The sequence below is a fragment of the Carlito syrichta genome, unplaced genomic scaffold (assembly GCF_000164805.1).
Source record: "Carlito syrichta isolate Samal-C Ts95f unplaced genomic scaffold, Tarsius_syrichta-2.0.1 Scaffold301679, whole genome shotgun sequence".
Taxonomy (NCBI): domain Eukaryota; kingdom Metazoa; phylum Chordata; class Mammalia; order Primates; family Tarsiidae; genus Carlito; species Carlito syrichta.
In genome coordinates this window covers 94,780-112,761 of record NW_007245775.1, presented here as the reverse complement: position 1 = coordinate 112,761, position 17,982 = coordinate 94,780, and the positions used below count along the sequence as shown (strand labels likewise).

Below are 17,982 nucleotides of genomic sequence, written 5' to 3'. Positions count from 1 at the left end.
CCCGGCCACCACAACCTCAACCTGCTGGGCTCTGGCGATCCTTCCACCTCAGCCTTCCCGGTAGCTGGAACTACCGGCGCGTGCTACCAAGCCCGGCTCATTTTGATTTCTTGTAGAGATGAGGTCTCGCCAAGGTGCCCAGGTGGGTCTCGAACCCACGGGCTCAGGCAATCCACTCACCTCAGCCTCCCAAAGTGCTGGGATTACAGGCTGAGCCACCGAGCCCGGCTTCACCTCTGACTTTTAAAGATCCCCCCTGAAGATGCGGTGAGCACCCTCAAGAAGCTGACCCCTTGTTCCTCATGACAGTGGTGGGTATCCCGGGCCCCCACTGTGCAGGGATGGTGCTCTGTACAGCTAGTTCTCGTAGCTCCCTGCCCCATCTCCTTCTTTCTGTGATGATGTGTTGAGCCCCCGGTGAAGGTGCCATTCTCAGCACTGGGATGGCTGCAGTGAACATGGCCACCCACCTGCCTCGGGGAGCTGCTGGTCTATCGAGGGAGACGGAATTGATAGCACCGTTGGAGGAAATGAACAGAGAATGGCCTGGTCTGGAAAGGCCTCTCTGGGGAGGCGACAGTTGAGCTGAGACTCAAATGAACAGTAAGAAAGACCCAGTCACACGAGGGCTGAGGGAAGAGTGTTTGGCGCAGAGGGAACAGTGCATGCCGGGCATGGAGGAGGGAGCCAGGTTGGAGCAGAAAGAAACTCAGAGCGGGGGACATGTCGGGAGTCAAGGTCAGCAAGCTGGGCCAGGGGCCAGAGCGTGCGAGCTCTGGATTTTATTCTGAGTGCAGTGGAATGCCATTAGAGGGTTTTGAGCAAGGGACTGTCAGAGATATGATTTAGGTGTTTAAAAAGCTCCCTCAGCGAAACAGTCGGCTTTGCAATTTGCCGTGGTACGGGGGTGTCCAGGGTCTCCGGCCAACCCCGGGCCCTCCTCTAGGCAGACCCACCAGAACCAGGCACTCACCATGAGGAGCAAGTTGTGGGGACCCTGGCCCCTCACCTCGAGGAGCAATTTAGCCAGGACGGCAGTGAACAGCAGCCACCCGTGCCAGCCCTCCTTCTGATCCGCCCTGGGCTCTGAGCAATGACCTCACACAGGTTGGAATGTCCCCAGAGTCAGGCTGGCTCCGTGGCTCCAGGGGGCCTGAGATGTTGATGTTTACACTGTCCAGGCCAGGGTTGCCACGGGGGTAGGGTCACTGGTGGGGGCAGGAGGGGTGCGGGCTGGACCTCGACCTGAGCTTCTCGGCCTCGGCGTCATGGCAGAAGATCTGTTGCTGCTAGTGACGTCTGGACGGTATCTAAGATGCCTTCTTTTTGTGGACGGGAGTGGACGCTGGTCTGGCTTCATATTCATGTCGCCCCCCCGCCGGCCATCCAAGATGGGTCCTGAGAGACAAGAAGAAAGAGGACCTGCTTTGCAAGCGTGTGGTCCCCTGGAATCTCCCCTATCTGGGCTGCCTCGTCCTGCAGGGAGCAGTCCTGGGTGTTCTGCGGGAGAGAGCGACGACCCAGAATCATTCGTTTCCCACAAAACATGGACTCCCGAGTGACTACTCTGAGCCACACACACAAAGAAAGGCAGATCATTGGCCAGTTGCATAGTGTCCTTTTTTCAGATTCCAAGTACACCCGTGGCTGAGACCATGTCATATGACACGAATGTCAGGTGGTCACCTGCACCCTGGTAAATGTAGGCCAGCTGTCCCCAGGGGGCTAGGCTGGAGACCCAGGGACTCTGGGAGGGAGCGCTGAAGTCAGGGAGGTTCAGATTCTGGGTCCAGGCAAGTCTTCTCACCATCCCCAGCCCTGGGGTCCTCCTCTACGGAGTGCCCTGGAAAGAACAAGAGTCCCGACTGTCCCCCACAGTGGTAGGTGTTCAGTAGGAATGTGTGTCATGCACTCGGCACGGTAGCAGACCTGTGGAAAACGCTCCATGAATGGCAATGGTGGCTTTTGTTGGGATTCTGGTGATGGCTATTCATTACAATGATCAGAGTGGGCAGATGTCTCCAGTGCTCCTGAAAGTCCTGGTGACTGCTCAGTCTCAGGCTTTACCCAGAACGGGGAGCGCTGGGGCCTTTCCTCTTTCCACAAGGATACAGGAGCAGGTTGTTCCAGTTTGCAGGACGTTGCTGACTTTAGCACTGGAAGTTCCTTGTGCCAGGAAACTCCTCAGTCCCATGCAAACCAAGACAGCTGATCACACTGTGGCTGCATCTCCCTGGGAGGCTGAGCTGTTTCAGAGGACTGGGAGGGTTATGCCAAGCCATACCATGTGCTGGTCAGCCGGGGCCAGTGCCTGGGGCGGAGGAAAGGGCACAGTGGCCGGCGTGCCCAGCCAAAGGCATGAGGGCCACTCGACAGACGGGCATTGTTGGTTCCTGCAGGGAGAGCCATGCTCGGAGGGGGGTCTGTGCCGAGCTGGGAACAGAGACGGAGGATGGGGACAATGGCTGGCTTGTTCCCACCGAGAAATCAATCTGCCTGGAACTGGCCCAACTTCTAGAAAGAGGCCCAGGATAGAGAAACATTGTGAATCACAGGCCACAGGCCACTCCGGGAGGGACAGGGCTGCTAGCAGATGGACCGGAATGTGTCCTCCCACCTGAGCCACCGCCCAGCCAGATGCCCCCTCCCACCCCACACCTAGAGGACCCCATTCCCACCCCCTGCAACCCCGAGCCCTAAGAAAGCTCTGGCTGTTCTGCTTCTGTGAGGGCAAGTGGCTTCTAGGCTTGACTGTGCCCTGCGCCTCAGTTCGAGGGCAGCCTGGAGCCTGTGGGCATGGAGAGTCCAAGGGCCTGGGGAGGATTCTTAATTATACCCGTTGCCTGGATCTACTCGGTGAACAGGCCATAGGCCACATGCCATGGATTCTGGGTAGGCAGAACTCGCCTTCTGTTCCTTGGAACTTTCAGTGTCTGAATTTCTCCACCTTGTTCATGGACTCTCTTCTCCAAGGGAGGCTGAGGTGAGACATCGTTTCTTTGCCTTCTGCTCAGAAGCTGTTCGATGAGAATGTCCTGAATTTTGCAGTAAGGGGAGTGCAGACCACTCCCCGACTCTCTTCCTCGTAATACCAACAGGAACCAGCCGTGTCACCCGTGGTCACCCATGGTTACCAAGATTACTGAAGCTGTGTCATTGGCAGTGACCCTGTGGCATAGGTAGTATTATCCCCCATTTGACAGATGAGTCAACTGAGGCTTGGGGAGGTTAAGCAAATTCCCAGAGATTGCACAGCTTGTATTTGAACATTTGAGCCGAGGTCTCTCTGACGCTGAATGCCAGAAGCACTCAGGTGACGGCCCTTGGGGAGGCTATAACCAGAGACTGGAGGGCACATCATCCTGCAGAGGGCACACCCCAAACCCGGGTTCCGCGGGCCATTCAATCATTTCGCAGGTGTTAATCAAGCGCCTTGTCATGCCAGGACTATTTTGAGTACATGTTCTAACACTTGGGCAACTGGTCATTAACCATGATCACTGAAGGCACGAAGCTGAGCCTGGTTCTACCCTTCCAGCTCCACAGGGCGTAAGGAAACTCCTTCTGGAACTGCGTAGGGTTCTACCTCCATGCCTTTGCCAATGCAAGTATCTCCTCTCCCTCCGCATTCCACCTTGCCTCCCCACGAGGGCATCTGAAGGCTGCCTTCCTGCTTGGACTCTTCCCTCCCTGCCACCCTTCCACCCCCGCCCCCCAGTAACCAGACCAGATCTCACCCCTGACGACACTTCCACATCTGCTCTATCTTATCACCGGCTGAGCACTGCTCTCAGGCAGAGACACTCCGTGGTGACCACCTCTGTCCCCCACTGAAGGTCCCTGCCTATGCTGGTCACAGAGTGGTCATTCAATTCACGTGCTCTCCATCTGCCTGAAAGTCTCCCTTTGGCCTCTCCTGTGGGGAGTGGTATGGGAGCCATTGGCCCATTCAGTAGACTTTTTTTTTTTTGAGTGGGAGTCTCACTTTGTCTTCCAGGGTAGAGTACAGTGGTACGATCATGGCTCACTGCAGCCTCAATATCCTGGGCTCAGGATGTCCTTCTGCCTCAGCCTCCTGAGTAGCTGGGACTACAGGTGCACACCACCACACCTGGCTATTTTTTTAAAATTTTGTAGAAATGATGTCTCACCATGTTGCCTAGGCTGATCTCAAACTCCTGGGCTCAAACAATCCTCCCATCTTGGCCTCCCTCAAGTGCTGGGAGTGCAGGCATGAGCCACCACACCTGGCCCCAATAGACATTTGTTAAACATATCCATGTGCCAAGCAGGCCCTGGGCCCCTCTGGGCCTGTCTCTGCCCTCACACAGGACACCTGCAATTAGAAAGGCGGTGATGCAGAAGGGCAGGGAGCTGCAGGAGTTCCAAACAGAGACCCTGGCTTAGTCTCTGGGGCGGGGGGGGGGGGGGAATCTAGGCAGGATTACACAGACCAAGGCCTGCAGGAAGGACACACACGACTGTTCCAAGCACAGGGAACAGCGCATGATGAGTTGGGAGGTTCCAGTGGAGCAGGGGTGCTGGACGGACCTGCCTTCTCTCCCAGCCACAAAAATGGACAGTCAGAGGCCTGGGCATTGCTCCTTACACCAACTGGCTTCCAGAATACGGAGGAGACTTTGGGGACACACGGGCACACTTGTGTTTTATTTCCACAAAGGGCATGAGAGCTCGGGATTCAGAATTGGACATGGATTTGAGTCCCAGCTCAGCCACTCACCGGCTGTATGACCTTGGACAAGCCATTCTTTCTTGCTGAGACTTGGTTTCCTCTTCTGTGAAATGGGAACAATGATATCCTTCCCCAGCACCACCCCGCTGCTCAGTGACCATCTGCAGTCACTGCATACGTGCCATTCATGAGAGAACTGCCCATTTTATGGACGAGGAAGCCAGAGCCTGAAAAGGTGTCTGTGTGGCACAGTGCCACACAGCAGTGCTGAGACAATGATGATGACCAGACTGTGGCCATGCTGGTGGCATCTTCTGCCTGTGCTTTTTACTCTCTGTGTCTAGAGGACAAGTCCCCTTGCCCTCTTGTCCCCATCAGTGATCTCACCCCACCGCCATCTTTCTGATAGAGATGGGGCCTGATGTCGGTCCTTTTCGCTCCAGACCCCTTCTTTGGCCAGCGCTACATTCACATCCTGGGCCGGAGGAAGCTCTACCACGTGGTCAAGTACACAGGCGGCTCCGCGGAACTGCTGTTCTTTGTGGAAGGCCTCCGATTCCCCGACGAGGGCTTCTCGGGCCTGGTCTCCATCCACGTCAGCCTGCTGGAGTACCTGACGGAGGTGAGGGCTCTGGAGGCTGGGGCAGGGCACTGACTGGGGGGCCGCTCAGAGGAGCCCATGCCATGGTCTGTTCCCCTCAAAAGCCTGAGGGGGGTGTCCAGGCTAGGGGCCCATTCATGGCTACTGGGATCCTCTGAGCTATACTCCTGGGTTCCTCCTCTTTACCACACCTGTTCCCCAGGAACTGACTCCCAACAGGAGATGTTTTCTGGCTCGCTCCATGCCTGTGCCCTGTCTGCCTTTCTCCTTGTCTGTCTCTGCTTGTCTTGCACTGACCATGGAGACCCATGGTCAGTGCAAGACTCTAACCGGGCCACACGTGTGAGGTTTGAGGTTTGTTGACCACCTGCTGTGTGCCCTGTTCTTCTCATGCCAGGCTGGCCCCTCCCCCCAGCCATGGGTTAGACCAACTCTGAGCGCAGGCAGAGCATCAGATCCTGGGTCCAAGTCGTGACCTGCCCTGTGACTAGACATCGCAGCCAGCTATGCTCCTGCTTTGGGGGAAGCTGGATGAGGAGAAGGGGCCCTGCCTCTCTAGAAAAGGGACTGCGTTAGGGTGTGCCCTGCTGATGAGACCATCTCATCGCAAAGACCTCGCGTCCGCAGACCCCAGCCTCTCAGGCCCATCCTGTTTCGCTCAGACAATGGGAGCAACCCGGCTGCTCTCCTAGACCCAGGAATGCCTCCCCGTTTTTGGCCCTCAGCCACTCTGGGGCAGGACTCAATGGGCTCCCCAGAGGGTGCGTCTGGGTCTAGCTTAGATGCATGAGAATGGGCTCTGGGGTCAGACTGCCCAGGCTCAAATCCCAACTTAGCCACCATGAAACATGGGGCAAGTAAATTAGCCTCCCTGTGCCTTGGTTTCCCCATCTGCAAAATAGAAGGGAAAAGCATTCCCTGCCTGGGGTGGTTGTGAGTATCCAAACTTGTAAAGTTCTCACTCAAAGCATCTTCGAGCTCCCTGAGAAGTGGAAAAGGCTGAAAAGGCAAAGCTAAGAGGATGGGGGCAGGGAGGGGATTCTCATAATTCCAGGGCAGCCTGGGCCCCGGAATCTCTAGACAGGCTCTTCCAGCGGGCACCTGCAGAGGCTCAAACGGCGGAGAAGGGTAGGAAAGGTCGGCATGCTCACGGTCCTATCCCCATCCTCCCCGCCAAGAGAGAGGCCCATTTCCTTTAGCTTTTCAAAGCCGACCCCGAGAAAGAACCCCAAAATCATACATCACTCTCCCTGAGGTTCCAGAAAACTGCCTGAGCCATTCCTTAAAACAAAGAACAGTCTGGACATGGTCAAACTGACCCCCAATGATGCCAAAATAAGAGAAAAAAGGGGCCCAGAGAAAAATCAGAGAAAGGCACGGCCAGCCCAGCCAGTGTGGGGGCCCATTTCAAGAAAATAACTTTGATGGGGCGAGATTGGACAATGGTTAGAGCGTGGACCCAGCAGCCAACCGCCTGGGTGTACAGCCTGACTCCACCACTTACTAATCTTATGACTTTGGACGGTTACATCACAGTTTGGTGACTCAGTTCCGTGAAAAGTGAGTACCCCGTTCTTGGGGCTGTTGTAAGGCAGAAAAGAACTGGCATATGTAAAAACACATAGCACAGGGCCCAGCACACAGTAGGTGCTCAGAAAGCAGCCTGATGTCATCAGTTACACCCACTTTCAGAGGCAGTTGGGAAAGCGGCCTGGCGGGACTTTCTAACGCCCCTTCTCTCCCACACCCAGGCGATTCCCCTGACACCCATCTTCACGGACACCGTGACATTCCGGATTGCTCCGTGGATCATGACACCCAACATCCTGCCTCCAGTGTCGGTATTTGTGTGCTGGTAAGGGACGGCCCCTGGCCAGAGGGACAGTGTGGCAGAGTGGCCAAGAGCCAGAGTTTTGGAGTCAGATGGACCTGAGTCTAGTTCCTGGCTCTGTGACCTACCAGCTGTGTGACCTTGAGCACACTTGGCCTCTCTGTGCCTCAGTTTCTCCGAAATGCCCACATCATAGGGTCACTATGAGGTTTCAATGAGATAGTTTGTGACCAGCCAGGGCAACACAGCAAGACCCTATCTCTACAAAAAATTAGCCAGCCTTGGTGGCATACACTTGCAGCCCCAACTACTCAGGAGACTGAGGCCAGAGGATCACCTGAGCCCAGAAATTTGAGGCTGCGTGAGCTATGTGTGACCTCACTACTGTATTCCAGCATGGGTGACAGAGCAAAACCCTGCCTCTAAAAAATGATTTAAATATAATGGAGATGAAGCAGGCCAAGCGTCTCTCCAAGGCCCGGCACAGACATGTACTGTAAACAAATGAGCTGCCATTCTTTTCTCTTGCTTAACTCCTTGCTGTGCCATCGGGAACCTTGGCCTTGCAACTCCTCTTCCTCATTCATTGAGCAAACGTTCACTGAGCACCAACATGAGCTGGGCTAGCCACAGCAAGACAAGAGGCAAGGGAAAGACGTGCCCACAGTCAGACGCTGGCAGCCCTGGGAGAGAGGGCCTCAGGCCCAGCCTGTCTTCGTGGCCCTTTGTGGCTCAAAAAAACCATGGCTCTCTTTTTAAATCTGCAGAGTCAGAGACATCGGGCTTCAGTCAGGACAGGTGGGGGTGGGGGGTGAGCATTCACTTCCTCATTTTATTTGTTCACGACCTTGACAAATACCCCATGAGGGGTAGGCTTGCCTGGCCCTTGATTCCGGCAGCCTTGACAAAGGTGGCCGTGGACACAGACATGGTCACATCTCCCGGACACAACCCAGAGGTGCCGGCCGCTGTCACCACCTCGGTAGGTGGCCCTGGACCCTTCTCACCCTGGCCTCCCCTCTTCTCCAAACTCCCCAGCATGAAAGACAATTACCTGTTCCTGAAAGAGGTGAAGAATCTGGTGGAAAAGACCAACTGTGAGCTGAAGGTGTGCTTCCAGTACATTAACCGCGGTGACCGCTGGATCCAGGTGAGTGCCCGAGTCTGGACTGGGCAGACTGAACTGGACTCACATAAATCGCCTGGCACTCAGCAGTTCCATGGGTGGGGACTCTGGCAGCTCACACAGGCACACAGAGACACGGGTGTGCCAGATAGGGCCCACAGCATTGCTCCCGGTCGTAGCAAGACTCAAGTGTCCACCCGTGGGGGATGGGGTAACAACAGCCTGCCCAGGCGTTCTATGCAACAGTTTAAAAGAATGAAGCCAGTCGATAAATACGGATACAGAATATGCCTCAAGTTGTTACTTGGAGGAACATATATTCAAAATGCTGCCATTTATGTTTTTTAAAATGGGGTCTGCCAGACACAGTGGCTCACGCCTATAACTCCGGCACTTTGGGAAGCCAAGGCAAGAGGATTGCCTGAGCCCAGGGGTTTTGAGACCAGTCTGGGCAACTTGGCAAGACCTCGTCTCTATGATAAATAAGAAAATTAGACGAGGGTGGTGGCGCATACCTGTGGTTCCAGCTACTTGGAAGGCTGAGGCAGAAGCCTCGCCTGAGTCCAGCAGGTCGAGGCTTCGGTGGCTGTGAGTGTGCCACTGCACTCCAGCCTGGGTGACAGAGTGAGACTCCAGTTCAAAAAAGGGGGGAGGTCAAGACCAGGCACAGTTACTCGCGCCTGTAATCCCAGCACTTTGAATCACCTGACCCCAGGAATTTGAAACCAGCCTGTGCAGCATTGCAAGACCCCCGCCTCCACAAAAAATGTTAAAACTAGCTGGGTGTGGGGGCATGCACCTGTAGTCCTGGCTGCTTGTGAGGGTGAGGTGGAAGGATCACTTGAGCCCAGGAGTTAGAGACCAGCCTGAGAGCATAGTGAGATCCGATCTCTACCCAAAAAAATGTTTAAAAATTAGCCAGGCATAGTGATGCACGCCTGTAGTCCTAACTACTTGGGAGACTGAGGAGGGAGGATCGCTTGAACCCAGGAATTCGAGGTTGCAGTGAGCTATGATTGTGCCACTACACTCTAGCCTGGGCAGCAGAGCAAGACCCTGTCTCAAAAAAGAGGGGGGGTTGATATCTGTAAGAAACCTGCCTGTCGGGTGCAGAGCCTCTGTGGGAAGATGGTAGACTGCAATGTTAGCATGCAAGGAGAGGGGACACGAGACGGGCACGAGGAGACGGACTGTCCCCTCTGAATGCTCTTGTGCCTTTCGAGCTGTCTGCGCCTGTGCACAGATGACCTGTTTGTTCCCAAGCCTGGCCCTCTCCCCCCTCGGGCTGACTGATAGTCACGGTGTCCCCTGGGCTCGTCTGACAGCTCTCCTTGGTGTCCCCACAGGATGAAATCGAGTTTGGCTACATTGAGGCCCCCCACAAAGGCTTCCCGGTAGTGCTGGACTCCCCCCGGGATGGGAACCTGAAGGACTTCCCCGTGAAGCAGCTCCTGGTGAGATGCCGAAGGCCACGTAGGGCGTGATCCTGGGGACTCCTAAGGGAAAGAGTCGTAAGGAGCCCTTGGGTCATCTTGATACTGGGTCTGTCTGCTGCCCAGGGCCTCTGTTTTCTCATCTGCAAAACGGGCCCGTTGGTCATTTCCTCCTCCGACAACTTACGCTTTTCCCAAAACGTGGGGATCTTCTCGCGGGACACGGGAACTGCGGGAGACTGGGCGAGACCCGGCTCCAGAGGCCCTTCCCCCTGCCCGCAACACCCTTCCAACTTGCAGCAAAATAAGTTTCAAAGAGGAATACAGAGTTATGCAATTGTCAAAAACCATGGATCCAGCCTCCAAGCTCATTGGGACTTGAGGCTGTGGTTTCCGATGCCTATGGTTGGTTTTTGGTTTGTTTTTTTTTGGTTGTTTTTTTTTTAGCCATCCCCCTCCTCCAATTCTAGAGGCCATTCTCACTCCTTTTATGCCCTCGACAACCTACTGTGTGAGGGCGGAACCGAAGTCAGTCTCTCTGTTGTACTCACCCTCTGCCCTGAACAGGCTGGAGAGTCCAGGAAGGGCAGGATGCAGAGATGGGGTGGGTCAGGGACTTTTTCAAGGTCACATGCAGGACAGCCTCCCCCTGAGACATCAGGGCTGCCGGTTCTCACCGAATTCCTCACCGAGGGCCTCACCATGAGAGATGGCCGAGCCAGTGGTGTGAGCCCAACGCTCTGGAATGTCTGGCAGGCCTGGCCTTGAGTCCTGCCCAAATCCAGTCCTGAGCAGCAATGTGACCCTCTGCAAGCCTCAATTTGCTACTGACCCTCCGCAAGCCTCAATTTGCTCATCTGTAAAATGGGGATAGAAAAGGTGTCAATCTCACAGGCTAGGTAAGACGAGAGGCATTAGATCAGGCATCAGTGCTATCCTGACACAGTGACCCTTGCTGGCTGTTGTCACAGTTATCATTTGTGGCTCCAGACACTGTCTTCGGTGTGTCTACTGTTCGATTTCCCCGACGCTGTGAGAGGTAGAGTCAAATTGATCAGCAGCAGCGGCAGTGGCCACAGTCATGAATCTGAGGCCTCCCTGGGTCACTACCCGCCTTCAGTGCTCCAGGCTGCCCTGTTCCTGGAAGCCCAGGCCAGGCCTGATTGTGCTCTGCCTATCCACCTGTGTGATGCAGCAAAGGCCCAGCACCCAGCCTCCAAAAGCTCCCGCGAGGCCAGTGGGGCCCAGGCAAGAAAGCAGGAGGCTGCAGCCACCTGCCCCCTGGCAAAACTGTCCCTTGAGCCTCTTGGCTGAGCCGGGACAAGCCATATCCTCCCTTGCTCTGGATTTTTTATCAGGAAAGCTTTGTGCCAGCCTCGATACATGAAAGGAACCTTAAAATGCAGGAGCCAGTGGGTTGTCTTGTGCACCCACCGTTTGCTGCCACCCAATGCTAAGAAGGAATCTGAGGCTGCTTCTGGGCTCAGGGGCAGGGGCAGGATGGCCTGTGTATTCGTATCTGCCATTCCTGAGTGTGTCGATCAGCTTTCACTAGGCCAGGCTGCAGTAACAAGCAACCCCTGACAACAGCAAGGGTGTGATTCCTGCTGCATTCCGCCTTGATCGCTGGCTGGGCATTTGGGCCTCTGCTTCCCCATGCCTTCCTCGTTCTAGGGTCCAGCCTGCAGAGCAGCCCCAGTCTGGACAGTGTGGTCTCTAGCACAGGGAGAAGAGAGCAGGTGACGCACACAGTGGCCTTTATGGCTTCAGCTCTTCATTGGCCCCATCCCTCCTGCCCACATCTCATTGGCCAAAGCGAGTCATGTGTCCAGAGAGAGACCAGAAGTCCCTCGGCAACGGGTCAGGAGGCCAAATTCTCTTCTTGCAAAGGGAGCAGCAAATCTCTAGGAATAATAATATGATCTAGCCAGGCTCAGTGGCTCAGCCTGTAATTCCGCGCTTTGGGAGGCCAAGGCGAGTAGATTGCCTGAGCCCGGGAGTTCAAGACCCGCCTGGGCAACTTGGTAGCCCTCATCTCTACAATAAATCAAAATGAGCCGGGCGTGGTAGCGCGCACCTGTAGTTCCAGCTACTCGGAAGGCTGAGGCGGAAGGATGGCCGGAGGCCAGCAGGTCGAGGCTGAGGTGGCCAGGAGTGTGCCACTGCACTCCAGTCTGGGCAACAGAGTGAGATTCCAACTCAAATAATAATAATAATAATAATAATATGATCTACCACCCCCTGCCACAGGTTGCCTCATCAGATACCTCTTTTGCAGATGGGGAAACTGAGTATTGGAGAAAGTCAGAGATAAGCAGGAGTGGGCATAGCACACAGTGAGGCCTGATCCCAAAATCACACATATGTACCCAGGTTTGGGAAATAGAGGCACACACAGAGACCAGGATGCACGGCCGGGCTCGGTGGCTCAGCCTGCCATCCCAGCGCTTTGGGAGGCCGAGGCGAGTGGATTTCCTGAGCCCACGGGTTCAAGACCAGCCCAGGCAACTTGGCGAGCCCTCGTCTCCACAATAAATCAAAAATTAGCCGGGCATGGTAGCGCACACCTGTAGTTCTGGCTACTTGGAAGGCTGAGGCAGAAGGATTGCTGGAGCCCAGCAGGTCGACGCTGAGGTAGCCATGAATGTGCCACTGCCCTCCAGCCTAAGCAACAGAATGAGACTCCAATTAAAAAAAAAAGATCCAGATGCACACACACTCACACTTGCACCATACACACACTCACACCAAGGTGCTCACACTCAGCCTGCCCCACCCAGGCCCCTGCTCTTTGGTGGAAATAACAAGACCACGGGCAGCCTGCCCGGAGATTAAGTGCCCAGAGAGCCAGACCAGAGGTGCTGAAAGAGGGTGGCCAGCTTGGGGGCTGAGGAGCCCAGCTGCACGAGACTCATGGCAGGTGTGTACCCTCTGCCCAGGGCCCAGATTTCGGCTACGTGACCCGGGAGCCCCTCTTTGAGCCCGTCACCAGCCTCGACTCCTTTGGAAACCTGGAGGTCAGTCCCCCAGTGACCGTGAACGGCAAGGCCTACCCTCTCGGCCGGATTCTCATCGGAAGCAGCTTTCCTCTGTAAGAGAAGCCAGAGTTGGGCTGGGGACAGCGGGGAGGCAGGAGGAGGTTACTGCTTCTTTTTGGGGATGACCTGGGTTGCTCACAGATGGAGCAAGTGGCTGGGAGAATTACCCCCTCCTGCAACTTTCTGTTAAGATATAGACACTCTTGGAAAGAAAACCAAGTTAGCCTTTACACCTGAGTATGAATTAGGATCTAATATATAACTAAATAAACAACCTCTTCTCCAAACGGGAGGATGGGTAATGAGATTATGGGGAAGGGATGGAGGAATCCAGGGGAGGAATGCTGACCCAGGAGGAGCAACATCAGCGGATTCTCAGGGCTGGTCTTGCCTCTGAAGTGTGACTCCCTGGCTCCCTGACCTGTCCACGAAGTCGCCACTCTCTGCCTAGTTGACTTACCAGTGGATGAAAAGGCAGATTCTCCCTTGTCAGGACAGTCGCTGGGAAGACAGTGAATACCTCGGGTTCTCGCTTCACGAAAGGGCTGCCAGGAGCCTGCACGTGTAGCATCAGCTGGGATTTGGGCACTCAGTCCTGAGCCATGTGAGGCGCTCAGCCTTCTGGGAGAGGCCACGGGCACAGGCAGCGTTTGCCCGTCCTCCAATCTCTCTCCCTTCACTTGACGGCCACTCATCCATTCAACAACGGCTTCTGCAACCCAGTGTCAGGCCCTGTGTCGGGCTCAGGGTCCCAGACACACAAGTCCAGCCCCACCTCTGAGCAGATGGTGGAGGCCACAGACGGGCAACTAGGCCCTGATGAGAGGTGTGAGGTGGCAGAAAGCATGCGAGGGAGTTGGGGGAACCCAGGGAGGGCCCCTTAGAGACAAATGTTTATTGAGCACCTACTTTGTGCCAGGCGCTGTTCTAGGCTCTGTGGATACAGAAGTGACCAGAACAGAGAGTCTCGGCTGGCTCTCAGGGATTTGACCGTCGAGTAAGGAGAGTGCAGAAAGCAAACAAAAGCAAGTGAATAGTGGAAGTCATTCTGAGTGCTGATGAGCACGGTGAAGACCATAAGACAGTGTCTCATAGTGAAGCGTGATGGGGACCGAAGCGTGTTGTGGTGTTGAGGAGGTGACTTTGGAGTTGAGACGTGGACATTGAGAAAGGGGCGGCCGTTGCAGGGAGAACAGAGGGGAAAAGCGTTCCAAACAGAAGGAACAGCAAGGGCAAAGCCCTGAGGGAGAGCAAGTTTAGCAGGTGCTGCAGCTGATGGGCCCGGCGGGGCTGGATCCGAGAGGGATCTGTGGGTCACCATAAGGAGCTTAGGTTATACTCCGCGGGAAATGGAGAGATTAAAGACCTCTGGGAGTCTAGACGTCAGGAAGGGCTTCCTGGAGGAGGTATCTCGAAAGGATTAGAGATGAGTGTGGCAAAGAGGTACCTGGGAGAGAGAATTGGGAGCCATCCTGTGTCCAGGCAGGCGGGATGCCCGAGCACAGAAGGCAGCCTCCGCACGGGCCGCGACTAACCCTCCTTTGCACGACCGGCAGCCATGACTGACCCTCCCTCTTTCCCCTTGGGCTCCAGTGCCTTCCTGGCTGGGCCAGGGTCTTCAGCTCAGCTCAGGCTCCCTCCTGCGACTTCCCTGCTGGTGCCACCCTGGGTCCGGGCTGGGCTCCGGAGGCTGGGCTCCCTGCCTGCCGGCCCTCTGGGGAGACCCGCATGGCAGGCAGCCTCCTGAGGGCCGCCTCCCCTCCAACTCTGCTCCAGGTCCGGCGGGCGGCGAATGACCAAGGTGGTGCGCGACTTCCTGCAGGCCCAGCAGGTCCAGGCGCCCGTGGAACTCTACTCGGACTGGCTGACCGTGGGCCACGTGGATGAGTTCATGACCTTCGTCCCGGTCCCAGGCACAAAGGTGAGCGAGTCCCCAAGGCCAGAGGGAATAGGATGGTGGAAAACCCATGTACTACCAGCCCTTGCAGGCAGAGGGCCGGATTAGAGGAACCAGACAGGGCAGAGGAAGAAGGAAGTAGGCTGATGCTGGTTTGCATGTTGTTGCTGTGGCACATAAGTCTTTAACCAAGTAAATCCAAAATGTTTACATTTCAACATGCAATGAATGAGAAAATTGTTCATGAGCAAGCTTATGTTCTTTTTTCGTACAAAGTCTTCAAAATATGGTGAGTATTTTACTCTTACAGCACATCTCGATTTGGGCTAGCCACAGCTTAAGTGTTCATTAGTCACACAAGGCCAGTGGCTACTGGATTGGCCATAACACTCTAGAGAGCAATGGGGTGTGGAGCTGTGACCCTGGAAAGAGGTGTTTCATTTTCTGAAGCAAAAGGAATGGTTGCAGCGTCATATCCTGGAAATGCTGTGCTAACGGCCTGGCTTCTTAACAACTTGGAGAAGTTCCTCTACTCTGTCCCAGGCACCTTTGAGTCTGAGCCTTGACCTGATGGCATTGTTGAGGTGGAGGAGGAGGAGAAATATCCCTCAGAAACAGGGGAAACCCCCCAGGCAGCCCTTGTCTTCAGTGTGGGAGGCTTAAGGTGAGGGACAGGCAAAGCCCTGGGCCCTCAGGGCAGGGACTCCCTTCTGATCCTGGCCACCCACCCCCTGCTGACACCATCCCTCCGGACTGTCTCTCTCTCGCAGCAATTCCGGCTGCTCATGGCCAGCACCTCGGCCTGCTACAAGCTCTTCCGAGAGAAGCAGAAGGAGGGCCATGGAGAGGCCATCATGTTCAAAGGTGAGTGGCCACAGGGCCTTGGCAGGGAACGACCAGCTGGAGCCCCCAGAGAGATCTCAGGAGGCTGAGGCGGAAGGATCTCCTGAGCCCAGGAGGTCGAGGCTGCAGTGAGCCACGATCACTCTCTAGTCTGGGTGGCAGAGTGGGACTCCAACTAAAAAAAAAAAGAAAAGAAAAGTGGGCTTTGATGTGGACACAATGCACAGCCAGACATGGTCCCTGTCGATTCCGGAGTGAGAAGTTGTCTGCTTGACTGAGCCACACAATTGGGACAGACTTAGGCTGGGATGAGGTTGACATCTGAATTAATCATAGACGGGGAAAACTGATCGGACGGAGACAGCCAGCCAGGTTGCAGGGGCCATGCCAAGTCCTTAAACTTGTTTTTATTGTGATAAAATATGCATAACAGCTTTGTCATCTAAGCCATTTGTGGCACGCCGTTCAGGGGCGTAAGATACATTTACAGTATTGACTGACCAGCACTGTCTCTTTCCATTATACATTTTCTTCTTGAGTTATTTTTGTCACTTTTCAGGTTGGTATGACCAGCGTAGCTCACACCCGAAAGCCTGCGATCCCGAGGCTGGTTGACACTTCCATCACTGCCCTCCAGATCCCAGACGGTGTCACTGACTGTCACTGGTGCAAAGGACAGACAGGACCAACTTGACATCACCATTTGTTTTTAATTCCCCGCCTGTGGGATGCTTTTTCTTGGATTGGCAAGCTTGAGTCTTGAGTTTCTGGAGGCTTCTTTTCTGTATTAAATATGCCCCAAAAGCTACCCATAGGACAGAGGAACCATTATTTTTGTACAAATCAGGGTGAGCGCTGCTGTGGGGACAACTTGGGTAGGGGGTCTGGAAGTCCCCCTATTTTTGCCACTGGGAAGTACAATAGATTATCAGGCTTTTCCTAGCTCAGGCAAGAAATAAATTATTTTATTTTATTTTATTGAGTCAGAGTCTCACTCTGTCGCCCAGGCTGGAGTGCAGTGGCAAGCTCACAGCCACCACAGCCTCGACCTGCTGGACTCAAGTAATCCTTCTGCCTCAGCCTTCCAAGTAGCTGGAAACACAGGTGCACACCACCACACCTGGCTAATTTTTCTTGATTTATTGTAGAGACGAGGGTCTTGCCAAGTGGTCCAGGCCGATCTCAAACCCCTGGGCTCAGGCAATCCTCCACCTCAGCCTCCCAAAGTGCCGGAATGAGAGACGTGAGCCGCCATGCCTGGCAGTTTCCTCATCTTTCAGGGTAGCGACCTCCTTACAGAAGCGTGGGGAGAATGGATGAGCACATTCATGTGATACATGTAGAAGAGTGTCTGCCACATAGTAGGTGCTCATCGAGCATTAGGTATCACAAATCAGACCAGAAGCCACATGAGCTACCACGTGGCCCAGGAGGCAGGTACAGGCCATGCCAAGGCAGTGGCCGAGTGGGAGACAGACCTGGAAAATGAGAAGGGTGTCACCTGGGGCATGCTGCTTGGCCACATTCACACTGGTCACCACCCGTCCTTAAGAACGGGCTCTCGGTGGGAGGACCAGTAGGGATTTGTGCCATCCCCAGCCCACAGGCTGGGGAGAAAGCAAGACAGCCACCACCTCTGTCCTGGCTCGGGTGTCATGGCCGACCTTGGAGAAAGGGGTGTGTGCTGCCCTCCAAGGCAGAGGGGCCTGATTTTACCTGGGGTGGCCCTCCTGTGCCCCAGCCTGTCCCCAGCCCTAGCTCCTCCATCCCAGGCCGGCAGCTGGCCCAGGGACTGGGGAGCCCTGGCAGAGGGATCACTCGGCCTGGGTATCCAGGACTTGACCATCCTCTGTCCTCTGACCCCACAGGCTTAGGCGGGATGAGCAGCAAGCGAATCAGCATTAACAAGATTCTGTCCAACGAAAGCCTCGTGCAGGAGAACCTGTACTTCCAGGTGAGGGCAGGCCAGGGCCCCGATGACACAGGGGGCACGGGCCATAGGGAGGGAAGAGGTCCACCCTCGCATTCTCAGTGCTTCCTTGGAGAATGGCCAGGGGCGCAGGGGCTCTGACCCAGAGCGCGTTGGCACAAGCCTTCCATCAGCACCTCCTTGCTTTGCTCCTGGGCCAGTCACCAAGGTTGCAAGAGGTGACCCAAGCCAGAAGTGCAGTCAGCAGAGACTGGAAGCCAACAGGGGCCCTGGGAAGGGATCTGAGAGCTCTGTCAACCCAGAGCCCAGGATATCAGGGGAAGATGCGACCCTTTAAAAGATGACAGTGGTCAGGTACAGTGGCTCAAGCCTGTAATCCCAGCACTTTGGGAGGCCGAGGCAAGAGGATTGCCTGAGCTCAGGGGTTCGAGACCAGCCTGGGCAACTTGGTGAGACTTCATCTCCGCACTAAATCAAAAAATAAGCCGGGCGTGGTAGCACATACCTGTAGTTCCATCTACTTGTTTTTTGCTTTTGGGGTTTTTTTGAGTTGGAGTCTCACTCTGTCGCCCAGACTGGAGTGCAGTGGC

General features: G+C 55.1%; 1 protein-coding gene across 1 annotated transcript in view; it reads left to right on the top strand.

The window, feature by feature from the left end:
- Nucleotides 1–17,982, top strand: part of LOC103257387 (protein-arginine deiminase type-2) — a 56,789-nt gene that overhangs the window by 34,543 nt on the left and 4,264 nt on the right. The window contains exons 10-17 of the mRNA XM_021710935.1: nucleotides 5,137–5,315; nucleotides 7,046–7,149; nucleotides 8,164–8,275; nucleotides 9,598–9,705; nucleotides 12,624–12,775; nucleotides 14,499–14,643; nucleotides 15,390–15,483; nucleotides 17,331–17,416. Of these exons, the coding sequence (XP_021566610.1) occupies nucleotides 5,137–5,315; nucleotides 7,046–7,149; nucleotides 8,164–8,275; nucleotides 9,598–9,705; nucleotides 12,624–12,775; nucleotides 14,499–14,643; nucleotides 15,390–15,483; nucleotides 17,331–17,416 (980 nt within the window). The remainder of the gene's footprint in view (nucleotides 1–5,136; nucleotides 5,316–7,045; nucleotides 7,150–8,163; nucleotides 8,276–9,597; nucleotides 9,706–12,623; nucleotides 12,776–14,498; nucleotides 14,644–15,389; nucleotides 15,484–17,330; nucleotides 17,417–17,982) is intronic.